General features: G+C 39.4%; 1 protein-coding gene across 1 annotated transcript in view; it reads left to right on the top strand.

Moving 5' to 3' along the window:
• Positions 1-19,306, top strand: part of LOC100564185 (cytochrome P450 7B1) — a 105,494-nt gene extending 86,188 nt beyond the window's left edge. Inside the window, exons 4-6 of the mRNA XM_008108519.2 lie at positions 99-305; positions 9,292-9,470; positions 17,257-19,306. Coding sequence (XP_008106726.2) covers positions 99-305; positions 9,292-9,470; positions 17,257-17,544 — 674 coding nt within the window. The 3' untranslated portion in view covers positions 17,545-19,306. The remainder of the gene's footprint in view (positions 1-98; positions 306-9,291; positions 9,471-17,256) is intronic.
• The last annotated feature ends 896 nt before the right edge of the window (positions 19,307-20,202 follow it).

The raw sequence follows: 20,202 nt of genomic DNA on the forward strand, positions 1-20,202 counted from the left end.
GCCTGGGTCTGTGTCCTAACATCTTTTAATTAGCACACTGCAAATCTAATCAGTGTAATAAACGCTATTAATCTTCCTTTTCACTTACTTTCTCCCAGCACATCATTTTGCCTTCCTGTGGGCCTCTGTGGGAAACACGATTCCAGCTACATTCTGGGCCTTGTATTATCTTCTGCGGCACCCAGAAGCTCTTTCAGTGGTGCGTGACGAAATTGACCATTTGCTGCAGTCAACAGGTCAAGAGAGGGGGCCAGGATTCGACATCCACGTCACCAGAGAACAATTGGACAACCTGGTCTACCTAGGTAATTTATTTTATCCCTCCTGATGAAAAGTAAGTATCTCCCTGTAAACTCGGTTTATCACTCATTCTGTTTAGTGAGAAGGTGGAGAACACAGCTGCTTAATTGACATAATAAGAACCATTTACATCAATTATAAATTATGTAGTTTATAGCTAGAGATACACTTGCTGCATGTAAACATAAAAGGCCCAGGTAATTAACTAGGCACGGTATGGAAAAGACGGAATCAAAGCCTTGCAGTTATTTACAAAAAGTTTATGCATATTAAGTTGGGTTCTAAACATCTGCTGAAGTGGCAATGCATTTCCAAAGCATCAGTGCTCTATTGAGAAGGCAGACCTTTGCCCAAATTGAAAGGAAGTTATTTGGAACAAAGAATGTGCCTTCAAAATATAATCTCTCTCTCTCTCTCTTTTTTTTTTTTTTTTAAAAAAACAAGTTCTTTTAAATAAAGAGCATATTCTAATTTACCTGTGGATGACAGTTTATTTGCAAAGCTGAAACAGAGGCAAATATTTCTGAACCAAAACAGTTGTTTATTAAAAAAAAAAAAGAAGAAGAAGAAAGGGTGTGGGGTAAATAAAGCAAGAAAACCACTTGGTTCCTAAGTTTTTAAATACTTCATCTTAGAATCATATGTGATACAGAACCCCTATAAAACTATACCATTTTGCAATACATGTGAGATGATGTGAACTGGAAAAATAGTGCTGTGTGTCTATGTCTATACAAATAAAATAAGTTGTCTGAAAAGAATTATACTTATTTACTTACAACCCCTTGATGGATTGTCACTTGTCACGGTGAAGGAGAAAAAGAATTATAAAGGCAGTCCCCAAGTTACAAACAAGATAGGTTCTGTAAACACAAAACGATCTTTATTGATCAGCCAATTGGCCTTATCAAAACAGATAATATAAACACAAAATACAGTATACATCTAGTCCGAGTAAAAATATAAATATACAAGTACATATATAAAACGTGGGGATGGCCGACTCGTAACCAAATATACCTTAATCTTAGGTATATATACATCAGATGTCCTTGTTCCCCTTACACTGTATAAGATAGATTCTGTAGATTTTTTCCTAAGTTGATTTTTTATGTAAGACAGTTAAATTTAATTCCAGTCACACACACATTATAAGCTTTGGATACCATAGGGAAGGGTTAACACCCCTGTGATGTTTGTTTTGAAGTCTGTGTCGCTGTTCAGAAGATTTCACCTCACTTTCTGTCCCTGTGAGAATTGGATTTTGAAAAATTTGGCACTAGGAGCTTGAATTGCCAGACTGAAAACTGGAAATGGATCCTCTTTTCAGTCTGGGGTATGTAGAACAGGAGATTGCAATGAGTGTTCCTTGTTGTGCAACCAGGTAACAAGAGGCACTGCTGAAATTTCCTCTCCTAAACAACCATTAAAGGTATTCTGACAATTCTACTATGGGTTGTCCTTAGGACTTGGATTTCAGTGCTGAAATTAGCCTTGGATAATCTGACTTTGTAACCCAACTCCCCAGTGGTTTAACTCCCCATGTCTCTTTATCTGCTCCCGTTCTTCCAGAAGCTTTAGGCCTCATCTACACTGTGGTGGCAAAATGTGTTAAAGCGCTGAGCTGCTGAACTTGCAGACCAAAAGGTCACAGGTTCAAATCCCAGGAGCGGAATGAGCGCCCGCTGTTAGCTCCAGCTTCTGCCAACCTAGAAGTTCAAAAACCTGCCAATGTGAGTGGATCAGTAGGTACTGCTCCGGCGGGAAGGTAACGGCGCTCCATGCAGTCATGCCGGTCACATGACCTTGGAGGTGTCTACGGACAACGCCGGCTCTTTGGCTTAGAAATGGAGATGAGCACCAACCCCCAGAGTCAGACATGACTGGACTTAACGTCAGGGGAAACCTTTACCTTTGCCGTACACTGCCATCAGGGGCGGTTCAACCATTAGGCGAAGTAGGTGTTAGTCGGCCCTGGTTGTTTCCTGTTTGGATTTCCCCTGTTTTCAAAATGTTGTTCTTTCTTTATTGTCCTGATTTTAGATCTTTATTGTCCTGATTTTAGATTCCCTTTTGGTGGCCTTTTAATTCCTATGGATTTCTAAGGACCCTTAGGGCTCTTCCACACAGCCATATAACCCAGAATATCAAAGCAGAATAACCCACAATGTCTGCTTTGAACTGGGTTATCTGAGTCCACACTGCCCTATATCCCAGTTCAATGATTGGTGCTAAATTCGCAAATATAGTAATTCCTACATAACATTACCATGTATTGAACTGCCTTTTCTGTCAATTTGTTGTAAAACATGATATTTTGGTGCTTAATTTCTAAAATCATAATGTAATTTGATGTTTAATAGGCGTTTCCTTAATCCCTCCTTATTATCCAACATTTTCGCTTATCCAACGCTTTTACTTTTCAGTGATTGGTTTTTTTTTGGGGGGGGGGGAATTCTGTTCGCTTACAGTTGAAAATTATCTTGGGCCAGCCCTGACTGCCATATAAAATCCGGATTATCTGCTTTGAACTGGATGATATGGCAGTGTAGACTACTACCCAAAGCAGACAGTTTGGATTTTATATGGCAGTGTAGATGGGACCTTAGAATCCTTGACTTCATTAGATTCCTTGTTTCTCAAAATTAGAAATCCAGCCCATTTCGGTCCATCCAGTGCTGGCTTCATACCTGCTTATCCAAGCCTCACCTCTCGCATTGTTCCAACATGTGCTGTTTTGAGTAAATCTTCCCTATAGTTAATTTAACTTGGTTTGCAGCTATTTATATTATACAACTTTGTTCCTGCTTCATTTTTTTCATTCTTGTGTGTAGGTTCATTTGTAGTGTAATGAGCTAATTAATTCCCTAGTAGGCGCATCTAGTTCTGCCAAGAAGTCAAAAATTATTGGCAGTTCCCTTAAAAATGTTTTTAAAAACTTTAAAGGTGTTTAACATTTTAAAAAATCCACCTATTTCTCTGTAATTTGGCAGGTTTAATGTTCCCCTAAGGAGCTATTAAGCTTGCAAATATTTTCCAATGAGGATAAAGAGAGAAGAAAATATTATAACTATATTTGGAGCTCTCATCTTAATCAATGGTAAATACAAACCTTTGGGCTTGTAAATCTTCACTTGGGTTCATGGCTCAAAATGAAACGGAGTGGTTCCAGATCTCTCTCAATAGAAACAGAATATCTTTCAAAGCATGAAATTGGGATTAAAACTAAATTTTGCGATTGGTACACATATTTATTAGATTTTGCTTCTGGTGTTGCAATCACAAAATTTCCTTATAAGGAACAAGGTTGTTGGCATTTTTGCTAACTGAGTGGCTCATTATATTATATTTTGGCTGAGTTTCGTTATTACGTCCCTTCAAGTTGATTCTGACTCCTATCCTTGGGTCTTCTTGGTAATATTTTTCAGAAGAGGTCTGTTGTTATCTTCCTCTAAGAATGAGAGGGGATGCTTTGTCAAAAGTCACCTAGGTGATTTTCATGACTGAACAAGGATTTGAATCTGGGTCTCCCAGTCTTAGTCCAGTCCTCAAACCATGACACCACACTGACTACCTTGTTTGCGATACCTAAATCTAGCAAAATCTTGAGATCAACAGATTCCCCACATTAGACATTAAAAAAGGAGCTGCTTTTTCAATTGGATTTCCTTTCCTTTTTACTTCAAGATGGGGAAATGTGAGAGGATTAAAAGAGAATGAACTAAATTTAGACAAATGATCTTATTCAACTAAAATACAACTATCTGATATAGATACAGCTACATGTGGCTATGCATTGCTATCTAAATCCATGTTTCCTTTTCACAAAACTAAATATTTATTCAAACATACAGTGCTAAACTTGCTTTCTTCCACATTCTCCTTACATTAAGGAAAGTGTCCATTTGCCTGTTTTGTGTATGCATTCACATAACATTTGTAGCCTTCATTGTTGATTATAAATTAATTGTGTTAACGGTTTCTTCATCTCCATCATGCCCTGCAGTATCCATGTTTATGACCAAACAGATTGAACATAGCTAAGCAGGCACCATTAAAATTATAGGCTCAATGACATGAAATCCTAGAATTTGTAGCTCTGTGAGTGATCAGCATTCCTTCCAGAGGATGCTAAAGATTTGTAAAACTACAACTCCATTGTAGTTAAAATGCTGCCAATATGCATTAATTCTACAGTGTAAATGCACATTTGGGCTAAAAAAACAAACAGTCCTGGCAACCTTAATGTGCACTACAAGAATGTCTTAACTTGGATTTATAAGAGTTAACCAGGCAAAGCCTTGGTGGAATTGCTGGTCAAACTGCCCAACTTCCATATGTTTTTAAACTCATTTTTTCTAGCATTTACATGCTGAAATATGTGAAATTGGTGAAGTTTGTAATAAAAAAATGATGAAACCTGCTATTTTTTCACATTTTAGGATTCCTTGGAGCAAACTACAAGATACAGCTGCCCTAGTTAATCAGAAACCCTTGTTTTGGGGGGAATTTTCAGGATTTTTGTCAAGATTTCCCATGTATAGCACAGTCACTTCTTTTCAGAATATCAGTCTCCACATGAAAAAGGCAACAGCAGATGGGTGAACCTAGACTGCTCCCTTTCCAATTAACCCTTTTCTAAATGCCTGGATACAGAATTCACCAAGTCTAGGGATATCCGGGAATTTTGTTCAGCTTTTTTTTTGTATGTTCAGAATTTTTCAAAACTGATTTTTAAAAAGTTAACAGAAAGAATTTAAGATTTTAAAAACTTGAACTCGGAGGATTGTAAAATTAATAAGTTTCCCATACATGGTATTGAATGTTTAGCCCTTAAAAAGTTTTGAAACTTTCTTTATTCAGTCCTGTTTGTTGACAGTTCTTTTTTCTGAGTTACTCCTCAACTTCATGTTGAGTAAATGAGTATTCTGTTGGAAGTAGCATGTCTGTTGAAATTAGCCAATGCAAATGATCAAGATTGTTATTCAGTTTGTACTTTTTAAATAATAACTTAGGAAAGAGTACAGTTTTTAACAAATTTAATTTTTTAAAAACCTGAATATGGGAAAACCAATATCATAACTAAACCCCGTTTTTCAGATTTCCCTTTTTTCAAGGAATTGCCATAACAATGAGGTCAACTTTTGGCTGTTATCTTGTGATTTGTGGGAAACGTAGGAGAAATATTACTTGTGCATTTCATAGCACTTGAATATCTTATTGAATGTTATAGGTTGACATGAAACCTTACTTCAGATACTGAACCACAGCAATTGTCTGTTAGTTTTTATTTGTACACAAAACTCAATGGGAAAAACAGAGATATGTTTAGCATTCATTTAGCTTTGGTCATATTTTATTTGCATACATTTAATTTGGTACATACATTCCTATTGTGAATTACTCTTGCCTCAGGGTATTACTGAATGCTCACCATTTACATAAAACACAATCATTGCATAGGGGGAAAAACTATCAAGATGTAGAAGAGAAAACTAATCCATGCTGCAGTAGACATGAACCTTTCATATGTGCATCTATACTGTAGAATTAATGTGGTTTGACACCCCTTTAACTACCATGGCTCCGTGCTATGGAAACCCGAGGGTTGTAGTTTCACAATATCTTTAGCCTTCTCTGCCAAAAAGGGTTGGTCACCTCACCAAACTGCAACTCCCAGGAGTCCATAGCATTGAGCCATGACAGTTAAAGTGATGTCAAACTGCACTAATTTTACAGTATAGATGCACCCTTATAATATCTTTGAGCTCCTTTAATTCCTAACAAAGGTACAGGTGAATCTACCATAGATGTTATTTATGCAGTAGAACACTCCAGGTGGGACAAAACCTTATCCAAAATATTTGCATGCCCATCAACAATTTTTTTCCATAAGTACTTATAGGATCTTATTACCTGATAAATACTTATTATAAAATTAGCAATCCATTATACACAGTAAGTTTTTTTATTAAAGAGTTACAGATGAAGATCATGTTTAATTAAAATTAACTTGCTTATGGAAGCCAAATGCACTAATGATTCACAATGACCTTTTATTACCTGCAGTCCCTTGTTTTGGCTGGATGATTGACAGCTTGCTGTTTGGCTACCGTGTTGTATTTCAGCTGACAAGACTTTTCATTTTAACTCAATTTGCCTGCCTATCACAAGCTGGTGGCAGGCCAGACTCAAGTCGCCCAGCTTTGCCTCAGCAGCTTGCTCTATTTCTCATTAGTACGCATTTATTCAGTGGAAATTGGAAGACAAATGCTTGAAGGCATGTGAACTAAGTATAGCAAATTAGGTTTAAAGACTGAATATTTATAAGTATATTGAAACGGCGTCGACTTTTAAAAAAAGATCTTGGGTGAATCGAATGCTGGCTGTGTAAGAGAGAAGAGGAGCAAGGGGATTCTAAAAATAACAGGACTATGGGAAGTCGGTGGGTCCCCCCCTTTCCCCCCCTTCTCTACATAGAAATTATGTCAACTTTTCTGACAACCTCTGTTTCTGGTGGTGAAGTTTCAACCTCTCCTGTGTGCAGGAAGTGGGGTGGGGGAAGATGAGGGTCATGTTCATTTGCTGCTTGGTTATCCCTTGGTATGCTTTAAATTGCCTTGTTTGTTCGGCACTAGCACAGAAACAGATGTTGCTCTACCGTGCTGGATAATTTACTGTACCTCATGGTGCAGAATGGAAGGCCTCCCAAGCTTCCCAGCTGGTCTGACAGGAGCACTGCCTTCTGCCTACTGAAGTATGACAACAGCAAGTGCAGGCTGCAGCTTTATCATCCAGTTGTCATTCTCTTCCGCTTAGAATTCCAGCATCCAGACAGGGACTATTGGGGTATTGCAGTGTATGGATGGCGGGGGAGAGAAAACATCCCTTTTTTGTTTGTTTATTTTAATGGTAGACTGCCGCACGGACCCACACAAATTCCCTCCTCCTCTGTTGATCATAATGTGACTCATTACTTTTGTCATCTAAGGATTATCAGCCTGATCGCTCAGAGCGAGAGCCAAGCTCGCCTTCCCCCACATAACTGGTACTGGAAGGTAAAACAGATTTGTCATTTATGATCTGACCACTAAGCCACACTTTGGAGCTCCATTATTGTGATTAACTCCTGCATAAGATATGCTTGCCCGATTGTCATTTGCAATACCAGAGTGGGCAACAGACTGCTACGCTTCCCAGGGAAACCATCAGCCAATCTGATGTGACTGTCGAGCTTGTGCTGCTCCATGTAAACCTGCTATCTCAGCATCCCCACATCTCTGATTATTTTGCTCACTGTTGTTGTTGTTCTGGTTTTTTTTTCCTGCACCCACACCCCCCCACCCCTTCCCGACAAACACAGCCGTTTGGCTCCTCTGGTGTACATTGGCGTTACATATGTCAGCTACCATTTCCACACAACAGAATAAAATGGGTGTCATCAGCTTCATTTTGCCAAGGCTGGAGACAGCCTACGAGTAGACTCTCTGGACCTGCTTTTGTAACCACGTAAAGTTTTTTCATAGCCACGACACTGCCAGTTGAAATCTATCGTGTCAGGTGCCTTGTGGCTATCCGCAGTAGAGGCCATGTTCTGGAACCGGGGTTCTTTGCTGGCTTCGTCACCAACAAGCCGATTTGACTCTCCCTGATTATAGTAACGAAGGCAGTCCAAAAGAATATGCACAGCCTCACTGTACGTCACATTGAATCACGGCGCTGGCCACACAGAGCTGACCGCAGCCTCATTTCTTTAGACAAATGCACGCTTAAGGAAAAAGAAAACAACTCTGGCGAGAAAGCATCCAAGGCCACTTTATTTGCTGTGCACTCCACAACAGATTTAATTTTTAGTGAAAGAACATTTTTTATTATATTTTTCAGATGTTTCCATGCTGGGGTTCCTCTTTCGAGTAAAGTAGCCTTGGGGCTGGGGAGGGGGTCACCCAGTCTGGCTTAGGGTTTCTGAGATATATTCCAAGAAACATAGTATCAACCATCTAGTTGATCTTTTATGGGAAGAGAGTTCTGGTTGGGGGTGAAAGAGTTTCCTCCCCACCCCCAAAATAGGCTAATTTTCACACTGATGACTTGAAGGAATCATACCGCCTATTACAGCGCCCAGCCACGTTGGTAGAAAAATAGTCAGTTTTGATTACAAAGTGAGAGATGCAGGCCCAGACAGGAGCTACATGCTGGTATGCATGCCATCAGAATGATTTATGCAAATTATGCATATTATTCCCAAAGGAATTCCTCCTCAAACTGCCAGGATAAATTGCCGGAAATTAGCCATAAAATCTGTCGTGCTAGGAGCAAGAGAGGTGAAGGCCACTGGGAAACCAAGGACATTTGCCTTCTTGAGCCTTCCAGGTTTATGCTGGCTTTCTTGGTATTTCTGTCAACATACTACAAAATATACAAGTTCCCCACCACCACCTTGACTTGTGAAAACACCTTACATTATTTGAATTTGTTCAGCAAACAATCACAATTGTGGTGTAATGATGGCACTTTCAAGGTTTCCTTAATATCTAGTACCCATTTTCTGATTATAATATGTGGTCGAAGTGTCCTGTGGGGCTTCTAAAAAGGAGCCTAAGCAGCAATTTTTTTTGTAGTGGCTGGTATTTGCTAGCAAGCTCCCTGAAGTGAGTAAATGTATGAAAACATACCTGCTTTCAATATAATGTCCAAATAATGGTTTTCAACTCAAAATCCACTTCACTGCCTCAGGTCTAACAAAAATCATTTGGACCTATCAGTAAGAGTTATATTTAAAAGTTCAGATTGCAAAGTACCCTCTAGCCCTCTGGGAAAGTGTTATTATTACCCATTTTTACACTTTTCCCCTCCCCACATTTCCTTTGCTAGTCTGCTCTAGTAAACCTGTAGATTCCTGGCAGCTGTAGCAACTTACAACTTCCAATCTCCTTCTATATTTTAATGCTTTGGGGTTATTTTCCTCCTCTCTTCTTTATTTAAATTCAGAGAGTGCCATAAATGAAAGTTTACGATTGTGCTCGTCTTCTATGAACCTCCGCCTCACAAAGGAACGTTTTATTCTGAAGCTTGAAGGGAATCTGGAAGTCAGTTTGAGAAAAGGAGATTACATCGCTATTTATCCTCCAACTCTACACATGGACCCTGAGGTCTACCAAGATCCTGAGGTAAGCATTCAGCTGGTACATGTTCTACTTCAGGCACGTTTCTGCAACCAGACATTTTGTAATATATAGATTTCTTTTGTTAAAGGCAGGAGTGGGGGGAGGCATAGCTGTTCCTTCTTGTGGAACAAATCTTCCTACTTTTAGATCTTTTCAAGGTGCCTGCAGGCCACAGTATTCATGGCTCTAAAGAGAGAAATATGGTGATCAGTCTGACTGCGTCTCCTTTGAGAAGAACTGACAATTGTGCCTTGACTACCATAAACTTGAGGCTAAATGTGGGCTTTGTTTGGAAGTGGATCATTGGATGCCCAAAGAAGGCTGAATAATAGAAGGTGACTTAAAGAGCAAATAATGTGGGCCATTTAGCTAAGTGCCCCCAAAGCATCATTGACTCTCTAAAGCCCCTTTAATAGCAGAGTCTTCTGTAGCCGTATGCTTTTTCACCTCTCTTTATAGGGATTGGCCCTTTCGTGGTCAATTAGTATGGCCGTCCTGAACTCAAGATTGTAAAGCTGTTGCTTTGCAGTGAAGCTTTGAGGATAATTGTGTCATCTCCTTATATCTCCCCCCTTCTGAAACTAAAGTTAATGAATATCAAAGACAGGGAATTAATCCAGTCTAGCACAACCTTAATACAGCTTCAGAAGTTCATCACCTGCATGCAGATTGAATAGTCACATTCCTAAGATTATTACTGAGGCTGTGTGTTACTATTGACTTGAGGATTTACTACAAGAAGAAAAAAGGTTTAGGCTTATTTTGACCTCACAACCACCCCCCACCCCCACCCCCACCCCTGCCCCCGCCGCTAAAATTATGTGTAAAATCACTGTCATGGCTTTTTGTGTGCCATGCATGAATTAGGGACATTTTTGCTGATAGTACATGGAATTAGTCTCATCTTTGTTTCTGGTGTTTTTGAATTGCACTCTGTTTCATAAAAGAAAGGGGATATAATGGGTTGGATTGAGGGTAATATTCCATTGATGGAAGTGGAAAGAGGCAATTTTTGCCAATTTCCTCTCCATTTCCAATTTCTAATCACACTTCTATAACTTCATTGTTCTAGAGCTGTGGTTCTCAACCTGTGGGCCCCCAGGTATTTTGGCCTACAACTCCCAGAAATCCCAGCCTGTTTACCAGCTGTTAGGATTTCTGGGAGTTGAAGGGCAAAACATCTGGGGAACCACACGTTAAGAACCACTGCTCCAGAGATTACCTAGCTCTCCATAACAGATTGGGGAAGCATACAGGACTTCACACGCTGATTCCAGATACAACCAACGGAAATAAGAGATTTGTTGGATTTGTATTTTTATAAAATTATAAGTAAAACAGTCTTTTTTCCTATGTTTAGGAAAATTTCTATCCTGTCATATGTCTGCAAGTTTCTAGGCAGTTTACACATTTTAAGAGTAGAACAACATAAATATTAAGCATACAAGCATAAAAGCAGCAAATGGAACACAGGTAGATGCTTAAAATTGCCAACTGAAGTTTTAAAAGCCTTTGTTGGCAGCTGTAAGATGATAAAGTTGGTGAACACCACCAATAAAGATGGCAAGAAGACCAGGATGTCAGTTGAAAATCTTAACATTTTGCTTAGGTTTGTATAGAATGAAATGTTCTCTAATGTATATTAGCAATGGAGCTGGGAAAATAGTTTTGTGTAATCTGCCTTCAAAAGTGAACCATCCTAATTTGGACTTCCCAGACCAATATGTGGATTTACAAGCCAAATTTCTCTCTTCTAAATTTTGAAATAGAGTTCTCAGCTCAATAATGACATTCAAAAATGCATATATTGGGAGTAATTTGATACAAAATGTGTGTTAAGGCCATTAGAGTATGAAATCTAATGTTAATTGTTAGATTTAATTGTTAGATTTAATTTTGTTACTATACAAAATTATTGAGAAATAAGATCTAATAGGATTTTACTCAGATTTCACACAAACCTTTTTTAGATTAATTAACTGATTCATTCATTCCTAACTGGGGATGTTATACGTTACCATTAGTGGATACATATTGCAAAGAGTTGGCACATATTACAAATCTGCTTTGGGTTTTCACTAAAAATGTGCTTTGATGGTTATATATTTTTCTTTAGCATATATACTGTATCAGAATAAAGGACTCTTCAGTTCTTCAGATGCTGATAAAGTCCCATGACAGGCTAGCACTAATGGGAACTGGAATTCATCAATATCTGAAGGGCTGTAGGGTTTTAGGTACACATAGTATCTGTAACTGACATAAGACTAGTTGTTAGTCCCAATTAGGGAAGTGCCACTAAATCAGTGGAAAATGTAGAAAGTCAACATATGCATCAATTCCCGTTGATTCATTTAACTAGTTGGAACTAACAAATGGATTTAAACTACCATCTGTAGTCATGTTAAATAGTGAAGTGATTCACATTTGCTGCAATTTTTGTTCTGTCCTTATCATACCATCACTTTCCATTTCTGGACTTGCACACTGCTAAATCCATTGCTACCGCATATACATTTCATTGAGTGATGTATAGTATGTATACATTGTCTCTCAAACTGAGTTCCAAGGACTGCTAACAGAAATCAGTTAGCACAATAAACTGTTCCTCAAATCACATAAATGGAAAGCAGGCCAGCAAACACAAATAACAGCTCAAAATAAAACAGGTTCTTCAATGTCAGTGAAAACTGGAGAGAACAAGATCAACTGCATATCTACAATCAACAATCTATCTATATATATAAAAGAGTGATGGCATCACGGCAATTCACAAAACAACAAAAGTACAGGCCCCCCAACCTCAAAATTTGACAACACAACCCATCATCCACGCCTCAAGGTTGATACAACAAAAAGAAAAGAAAAATAAAGTCCTAATTAGAGGGAGAGCAATAAATTTTTTTATCCAATTGCTGCCAGTTTAGAGGGCTAATCTCTGCCCACTTGGTTGCCTAGCAACCAAGGGACAGCCAGGTTTCAGTTAGGGGACAGGCAGATTTAGGCCTCACTGAGGCTTCTTCCACAGATTATCTAATTTGCACTGGATTATATGGCAGTGTAGACCCAAGGCCCTTCCACACAGCTATATAACCCATTTATAATCTTATATTATCTGCTTTGCACTGGATTATCTTGACTCCACACTGCCATATAATCCACTTCAGTGTGCATTTTATACAGCTGTGAAGAAGGGGCCTCAGATAATCCAGTTCTGAGCAGATAATATAAGATTAGAAATATACAGTAGAGTCTCACTTATCCAACGTAAACAGGCCGGCAGGATAAGTGAATATGTTGGATAATAAGAAGGGATTCAGGAAAAGCCAATTAAACATCAAATTAGGTAATCGTTATACAAATTAAGCACCAAAACATCATATTATACAACAAATTTGACAGAAAAAGTAGTTCCATGCGCAGTAATGCTATGTAGTATTTACAGTAGAGTCTCACTTATCCAACACTCGCTTATCCAACGTTCTGGATTATCCAACGCATTTTTGTAGTCAATGCTTTCAATATATCGTGATATTTTGGTGCTAAATTCATAAATACAGTAATTACTATATAGCATTACTGTGTACTGAACTACTTTTTCTGACAAATTTGTTGTCTAACATGATGTTTTGGTGCTTAATTTGTAAAATCATAACTTAATTTGATGTTTAATAGGGTTATCCTTAATTCCTCATTATCCAACATATTCGCTTATCCAATGTTCTGCCGGCCCGTTTATGTTGGATAAGTGAGACTCTACTCTACTGTATTTACAAATTTACCACTAAAATATCACAATGAATTTAAAACACTGACTACAAAAGCATTGATTATGAAAAGGCAGACTGCGTTGGATAATCCAGAACATTGTATAAGCGAATGTTGGATAAGTGAGATTCTTCTTTAATATGAAATAATTACTAGGATAGAATAATGCAGAACAATATAATCTCTAAAACCAGGACAGTAAATAAACAGGGGAATTCCACACAGGAAACAATCAGGGCCAGCTAACACCTCCCAACAAAGTATTCCCATCATCAAAGTCTGGCAAATCCTGTTTTCTCAGGGCCACAGACAGTAGAAGCACATAAAATATCGCAAACAACACCACTCTGAAAACAAGGGAATTCCAAACTGGAAAGAATCAGGGCCAGCTAACACCTCCCAACAAAGTATTCCCATCATCAAAGTCTGGAAAATCCTGTTTTCTCAGGGCCACAGACAGTAGAAGCACATAAAATATCGCAAACAACACCACTCTGAAAACAAGGGAATTCCAGACAGGAAATCAGGGCCAGCAAACACCTCCCAACAAAAAATTCACTCAGGGAGGAAACAGCCAGGCTTTAAAGCTGCAAGGCCATTACATCCTAATCATTTTTCCTAATTGCAGCATTCATACTTGCCTCCAACAAACAAAAAAAACCAATCAGAAATATTGTATATTCACAACCTTTAGGAAATAATATCCCCTGATGGCGCAGCGTGTTAAAGCGCTGAGCTGCTGAACTTCTGGACTGAAAGGCCACAGGTGTCAAGGACAGAACGCCACAAGATTCAAAGTAACAGAGTTTATTAGATTACAGAACTCAAAAATGCCCGTAAAACACAAGGGCCAGGCAGTTTTTGCCTTTAGGAGCAAAAAGGGGCAAAAGCAAATGTTCAAAAGATAAACCGGATTAAACCGGAGTTTAATCCGGGTAAAAACAAACTGCTTGCTTCAGCCTGGGTATAAACGAAACGAAAGCCAAGGAACAAAAGATACAAAGAATGCAACTAATTGGCAGCAGATTCCTCTCTGCTGCCAACACTGTGCTTAGAGTAACTTGCGTCGCTCCCCCACACACACAGCAGACAGGATCTCCAACACGAGTAAATCAGCCAAGGATTGTAGCAGTTGAGTAGACCAGTTCCGTTCCGTAGATCAAAGCCAGAAGCAGACGTTTGTAGTTTTTCCAAGTCCAAGAAGGGGGGAAGACAAGCCGTGGTCAGTTCAGTCCGAGTTCTCAAAGCAGGAGATGGCGTCCGTCAAGAAGACGACGGAAGGTCAAGGTCACAGCACAGGAAAGCACACAAGTCTTCAGGGAAGCGTCCCACACACACACGGATCCCAAGCGTTTGCCCAGATTACCTTGCCCAACGCAATTTGCAATTGCTCTCAAGCCCCATTTTATGCCAGTTACAAATCTTCATCACTGTCAGCTGTCCTCCTTAACCCGGGCGTTTCCTCATCACTTTCCTCGTCAGAGCTGGAACACCTCTGACTACGCCCAACAGCATCTCCAGCTGTGGATCCCGTCCCATCCCTCCAGCTAAACCATGGGTCTAATCCTGAAGGTCCCCATTCATCTTCTGTCCCATCATGGCCAGTGGCACCCACTTCCTCCCTTACCCGAGTCCAATCCATCTCATCCTCCTCTGAGCTAACCAGCCCCTCCTCCATTCTCTCCGTAAATCCTTCGAAAGACTCCTCGTCAGATGGTGCTGCAAATATGTCTCGCAGTCTTTTTCTCTCTCGCTCCTCGAGAGTATCTGACTCTCGAGGAGTCTTACGCCCACGTCTGTCAGTAACAGAGCCATGAGGCTCAATCATAACAACAGGTTTGAATTGGGGGAGCGGAGAGAGCCCCCACTGTTAGCTCCAGCTTCTACCAACCCAGAAGTTCGAAAATATGCAAATGTGAGTGCATCAATAGGTACTGCTCCGGCGGGAAGGTAACGCCGCTCCATGTAGTCATCCCACATGACCTTAGAGGAGTCTACGGACAACGCCGTCTCTTCGGCTTATAAATGGAGATGAGCACCAACCTCCAGAGTAAGACACGACTGGACTTAATGTCTGGGGAAAACCTTTACCCTTGACCTTAACTACCACCAATTCCTCAATACTTTATTTCCCATACCACCAGACTTCGCCACAGCAACGCGTGGCCGGGCACAGCTAGTCTATCTATAAAAAATTGTAATGTGTGTTTTTCCTGTGGAGTAAACAACAAAACCACTGAACCAAATCATACCAAATTTGGCCACAAAAGACATAGTCATCCAATCTATGTCTTTTAATTAAAAAAACCTAGAAAAATAAAGACCAAATTACAGAGCTGTTCTCCCCTTGGCTAACAGTTAGAAAGGTAGGCCCCGCCCCCTCTAGGCCTTGCTCACTTTGTGTCCTAATAGCCGCCTCAAGCATTGAAAAACTCTAAAAACAAGGGAATTCCAGACATGAAACAATCGGCTAACACCTCCCAACAAAAGATTCCCCCAGGGAGGAAGCAGCCAGCCTTTGAAGCTGAAAGGCCATTACATGCTAATCATTCTGGCTAATTGCAGCATTCATACTTGCTTCCAAAACACAAAAAAGGGAACAACCAGAAATATTGTATATTCACAAGCTTTAGGAAATAACATATACACAACCCCCAATCCCTCAATACTTTTTTCCCCATACCACCACACTTTGCCACAGCAACGCATGGCAGGACACAGCTAGTGGTATCTAAAAAAGAAGGGATGGAAATATATCTAGATGAAACATTTCATGTTTGGATAGCACCACAAAGAAGACCATGAGTTTGTTGCCACTTGCCTGGTGACAGGACAGGATACCGTGAAGGCAGATCAAAGATAATCCACACTTTTGCTTCCTTTTATGGATTGAAAATGTAATTTGATTACGGGAATTCTGTATCTTATGGACCAGAAACAGTCCTTATGTTTTATGTGGTTGTTGTGTTCCTTCAGGCAGTTTCCAACTCATTGTGACCCTAAGCTCAACCCATCTCAAGGTTTTCTGGGCAAGATCTATACAAGACTTGCCTTCGTCTCCCTCTAAGGTTGGTAGACTATGAATTGTACAAGGTCAGCCCATGAATTTCCATGGCGGAATGGGGATTTGAACCTTGTTCTCCAGAGACCTAGTACAATGTTTGTTTGTTTGTTTTTCATGTCAGGAGCGACTTGAGAAACTGCAAGTCACTTCTGGTGTAAGAGAATTGGCCGTCTGCAAGGACATTGCCCAAGGGACACCCGGATGTTTTTGATGTTTTTATCATCCTTGTGGGAGGCTTCTCTCATGTCCCCGCATGGAGCTGGAGCTGATAGAGGGAGCTCATCCGTGCTCTCCCTGGGTGGGATTTGAACCTGGATTTGAACCCAACCTTCAAGTCACAAGGCTTTAATCCACTATGCCATCGGGGGCTCCAAGTCCAACATTGAAACAACTATACCATACTGGCTGTACCAGCTTTTAATGTTTTTAAACTTTTAAAAAACCCTCTTTAATATCAGGATTCCAAGGAGTATACACATATAAAAGAAATAATATAAAACCATATATCCTCATAATAAAAAAAACAAATAATAGGAAAATACACACCGCATCAACCTATTTAAACACCTTGCTGGATAACAAGGTTTGAGGGAGCATTGAAGCAGTCAGGGTGTTGGTGCCAATCACTCACAGGAGGGTAGATTTTCATTTAACATTAGAAGGAGCATTTTGACAGTGAAAGTGCTTTGGCAACGGCTCTTTTTCTCTGGATATGTTCCATTAGAACTGGAGAGCTACTTAGTAAGAGCCCTGCCTCCTGAAGTTACAGGAGTGCTTGTTAACTTAGATCAGAAGTGACCAACTATGGTTTTGGTCTGCAATTTTCCCTCTAGAGCGCCATATCCCACCCCACCCCCCACCCCATCTTTGTCTTAGATCCTTACCTGATCATTTCTTAAATCTGTTTTTCCATTTCTGAATACACTACATTATTTTTTACATTTTGTTCTCTTTCAGCAATATAAGTTTGACCGTTATATAGAAAACAAAAAGAATAAGACAGCTTTCTACAAACAAGGAAAGAAGCTGAAATACTTTCTGATGCCTTTCGGCTCCGGGGTCAGCAAGTGCCCCGGCAGGTTCTTTGCAATCAATGAGATTAAGCTGTGTTTGGTGTTATTGTTGTCTTATTTTGATATGGAATTATTGGAACAGAAACCAATTGGAATGGACAAGAGTAGATTCGGCCTTGGAATCTACTTGCCTGATTCTGATGTTCTGTTCCGTTACAAGCTCAAATCTTAATATGGAAATTCAGTTGTTGATTGAACATCCTACTCTGATTCATTCTGTCTCTTGCTATTAAAATCTGTATGGCTTTCATATATTTCCAGTGTATTTTAAATATGAAATTTGCTGCATTTTGATTTATGCAAAATATTTCAGATTTTGTCAAAAACGCTGTCATATTTGCAAAGAGCCAAGGCCATTTATGCATGAGGCAGGAAGCATGGGTTTTAATCAGGAGTGGGAATCATATGGACTTCCAAATGCTGTTGAACTGCAGCCCCTAGTATTACCATTGGCAGTGGTGGATAAGGCTACTGGGACATGAAGCCCAGTCACATCTGGAGGGCCTTACAATTACCACAACTGGTGTGAATCAAAGTGCTAGTCCAAGCTAAAGTACACCCAGTGAACCAACAGAATTTGGCAAACAAACACATATATAAGTTTCATTGATTCAATGTAATTGACTTGGAATTTATATAAATTATCTGTTGAATCAATGAAATTATCTATTGAATCAATGGAAGTTCAGTTAATTCAATAGGATTACAATATTGTTTTGGGGCTCAAAATGACATTGAGGACAAATAGTACATTCTTAGTGAAACATCATAAAGAAGGTTTGGTATGTATCAACACAAGAGATTTGGGATTCAAATTGCTAATCGAAACTGTGGGTTTTATTCTTTTGACTTTGTTTCTTATGAATGTTGTTCTGGATTAATTTCGAAAGAATCAAAGCAGTTACATTGATTCAGGCCTAGCACTGTTAGAAGTTTGGGTTTGAGACCCTGCATATTCAGTCATGTTAGTACTAAATTAGTACTGAAATCTTTCTCTTCAAGAAGGATAATGACAAGCTAGTATGTTTAGCTTGAAAAGAAAGCTGAGAGGGGACAGGATAACCATGTTTAAACACTTGAAAGGATGTCACATGGAGGAGGGGGCAAGCTTGTTTTCTACTGCTCTGGAGACTAAGACATGGAGCAATGGATTCAAATTGCAGGAAAAAAAATCCTTAGGAACAACTTCCTGATGGTAAAAGCTGTTCAAGACGGGAATATGCTGCTTTGGAGTCCAGTGGAGTCTCCTTCTCTGGAGGATTGTAAGCAGAGGCTGGGTGGCCATCCATTAGGGATGCTTTGATTGTGTTTTCCTGCATGGCAGGGGGTTGGACTGGATGGCTCTTATGGCCTCTTCCAACTCTAGGATTCTTTTTTTCCATGATAAACCTCACTCATTTTTAACAGAAACAGCAGACAGGTGCAACATGGATGTCTCCATTTTAGGAATAACTGCATTATAAATTTGGCTGGTACAAATGGGAAAATTACATTTCAATTCATATTTGAATTTGCAAAACACATATTTGTCATGGAAAGTGCAAATGTTGCAAACTGTGTATTTGGAACTGAAAGAACTGGATGCTTTTTTAGTTTAAAAAATGAACCACAGAGAAAAATCAAATTGACATTTTTTTTCCATTTGAGCCATTAGTGGAATTTCTGGCCTGTTGAAAGGAACAAGACACTAAAGCTGGTACAAACCTTTTTCTTCTAACAGGCCATTGAACATCTGAACTAAGGTTTTGTTGAGAGAGGATTTAATTTATTTGGGGTTGTGGTTTTGTTTTTACTGATAGGTTTGTAATTGTGTTTTTAATTAGTCTTTGGTGTTTTAATTGGCTTTGATTTTTCGCCCTGTGGGCTGCTTTGAATTCCATTTGTTGGTTGAAAGATGAGATGTACATTTAATAAATAAATGTCAAAATGCCAAATTCAGTTGTAAAGAGTTTTTTTATTATTGAGTATGAAGGGGTTTAATTCAGCATACACATGCCAAGGAAACTCATATTTCTGCTAACATCACACTTACCCCCACACAAGTAGCTGTTATTCACAGTGTATCCTGCTCTTTTCCTTTTGCCATCTGCATGGACCACACTTGGAAATTACTACAGTCTCTGACATGATGAAGTAGTATGGAGGCTGTTGGAAAATGCTCCCCAACTAAGTATTTAACACTATTCATTTGTTTGTTTATAGACAATGGGTCTTTAGACAGTAATGGTTTCCTTAAAGTTTTTAACCTATACATACTGTTTTCCCCATTTGCTAATTCATCTATGGTGGGGATGTCTCGAAGCAACAAACCTAAAGGCACCAGATCTTGCCTGATCTTGAAGCTGAGCAAGGCTGGCCCTGGTTAACACTTGGACTGAAGGCTGTCAGTGAATTCCAGACTATATATTAGGGGAAGAACTAACAAAACCATATCTGAGTATTCTTTGCCTAAGAAAACTCTGTAAAGTTAATGGGAACATCATAAGGTAACTTGTAGCTGTGTACATACACATTTAAGAAGCACACCATATAATCAAAGAACCTTCCAGGTGTGTTTGCAATCACACAAAAGACTTTTCCTCTGCCCCCCCCCTTCCTTAAGATGCAATGTGCAGACTCTGCTGAATTGTTCCTCTTCTTGAAACTTTTTTACAGTTAGGTTGGGCTTAGGCACTGCATATATATATTGTTGAATGTACCTTGAAATATACTATATAGCAGGTCCTTGGTATCCACTGTGGTTTGGTTTCAGAGGACAAACACCAACCAGTCCATGGGTACTAAAATCTGTGTATGTTCAAGTTCAATTATATTCAAGTGTGCAGCAACA

This window comes from Anolis carolinensis, chromosome 4, assembly GCF_035594765.1.
Source record: "Anolis carolinensis isolate JA03-04 chromosome 4, rAnoCar3.1.pri, whole genome shotgun sequence".
Taxonomy (NCBI): domain Eukaryota; kingdom Metazoa; phylum Chordata; class Lepidosauria; order Squamata; family Dactyloidae; genus Anolis; species Anolis carolinensis.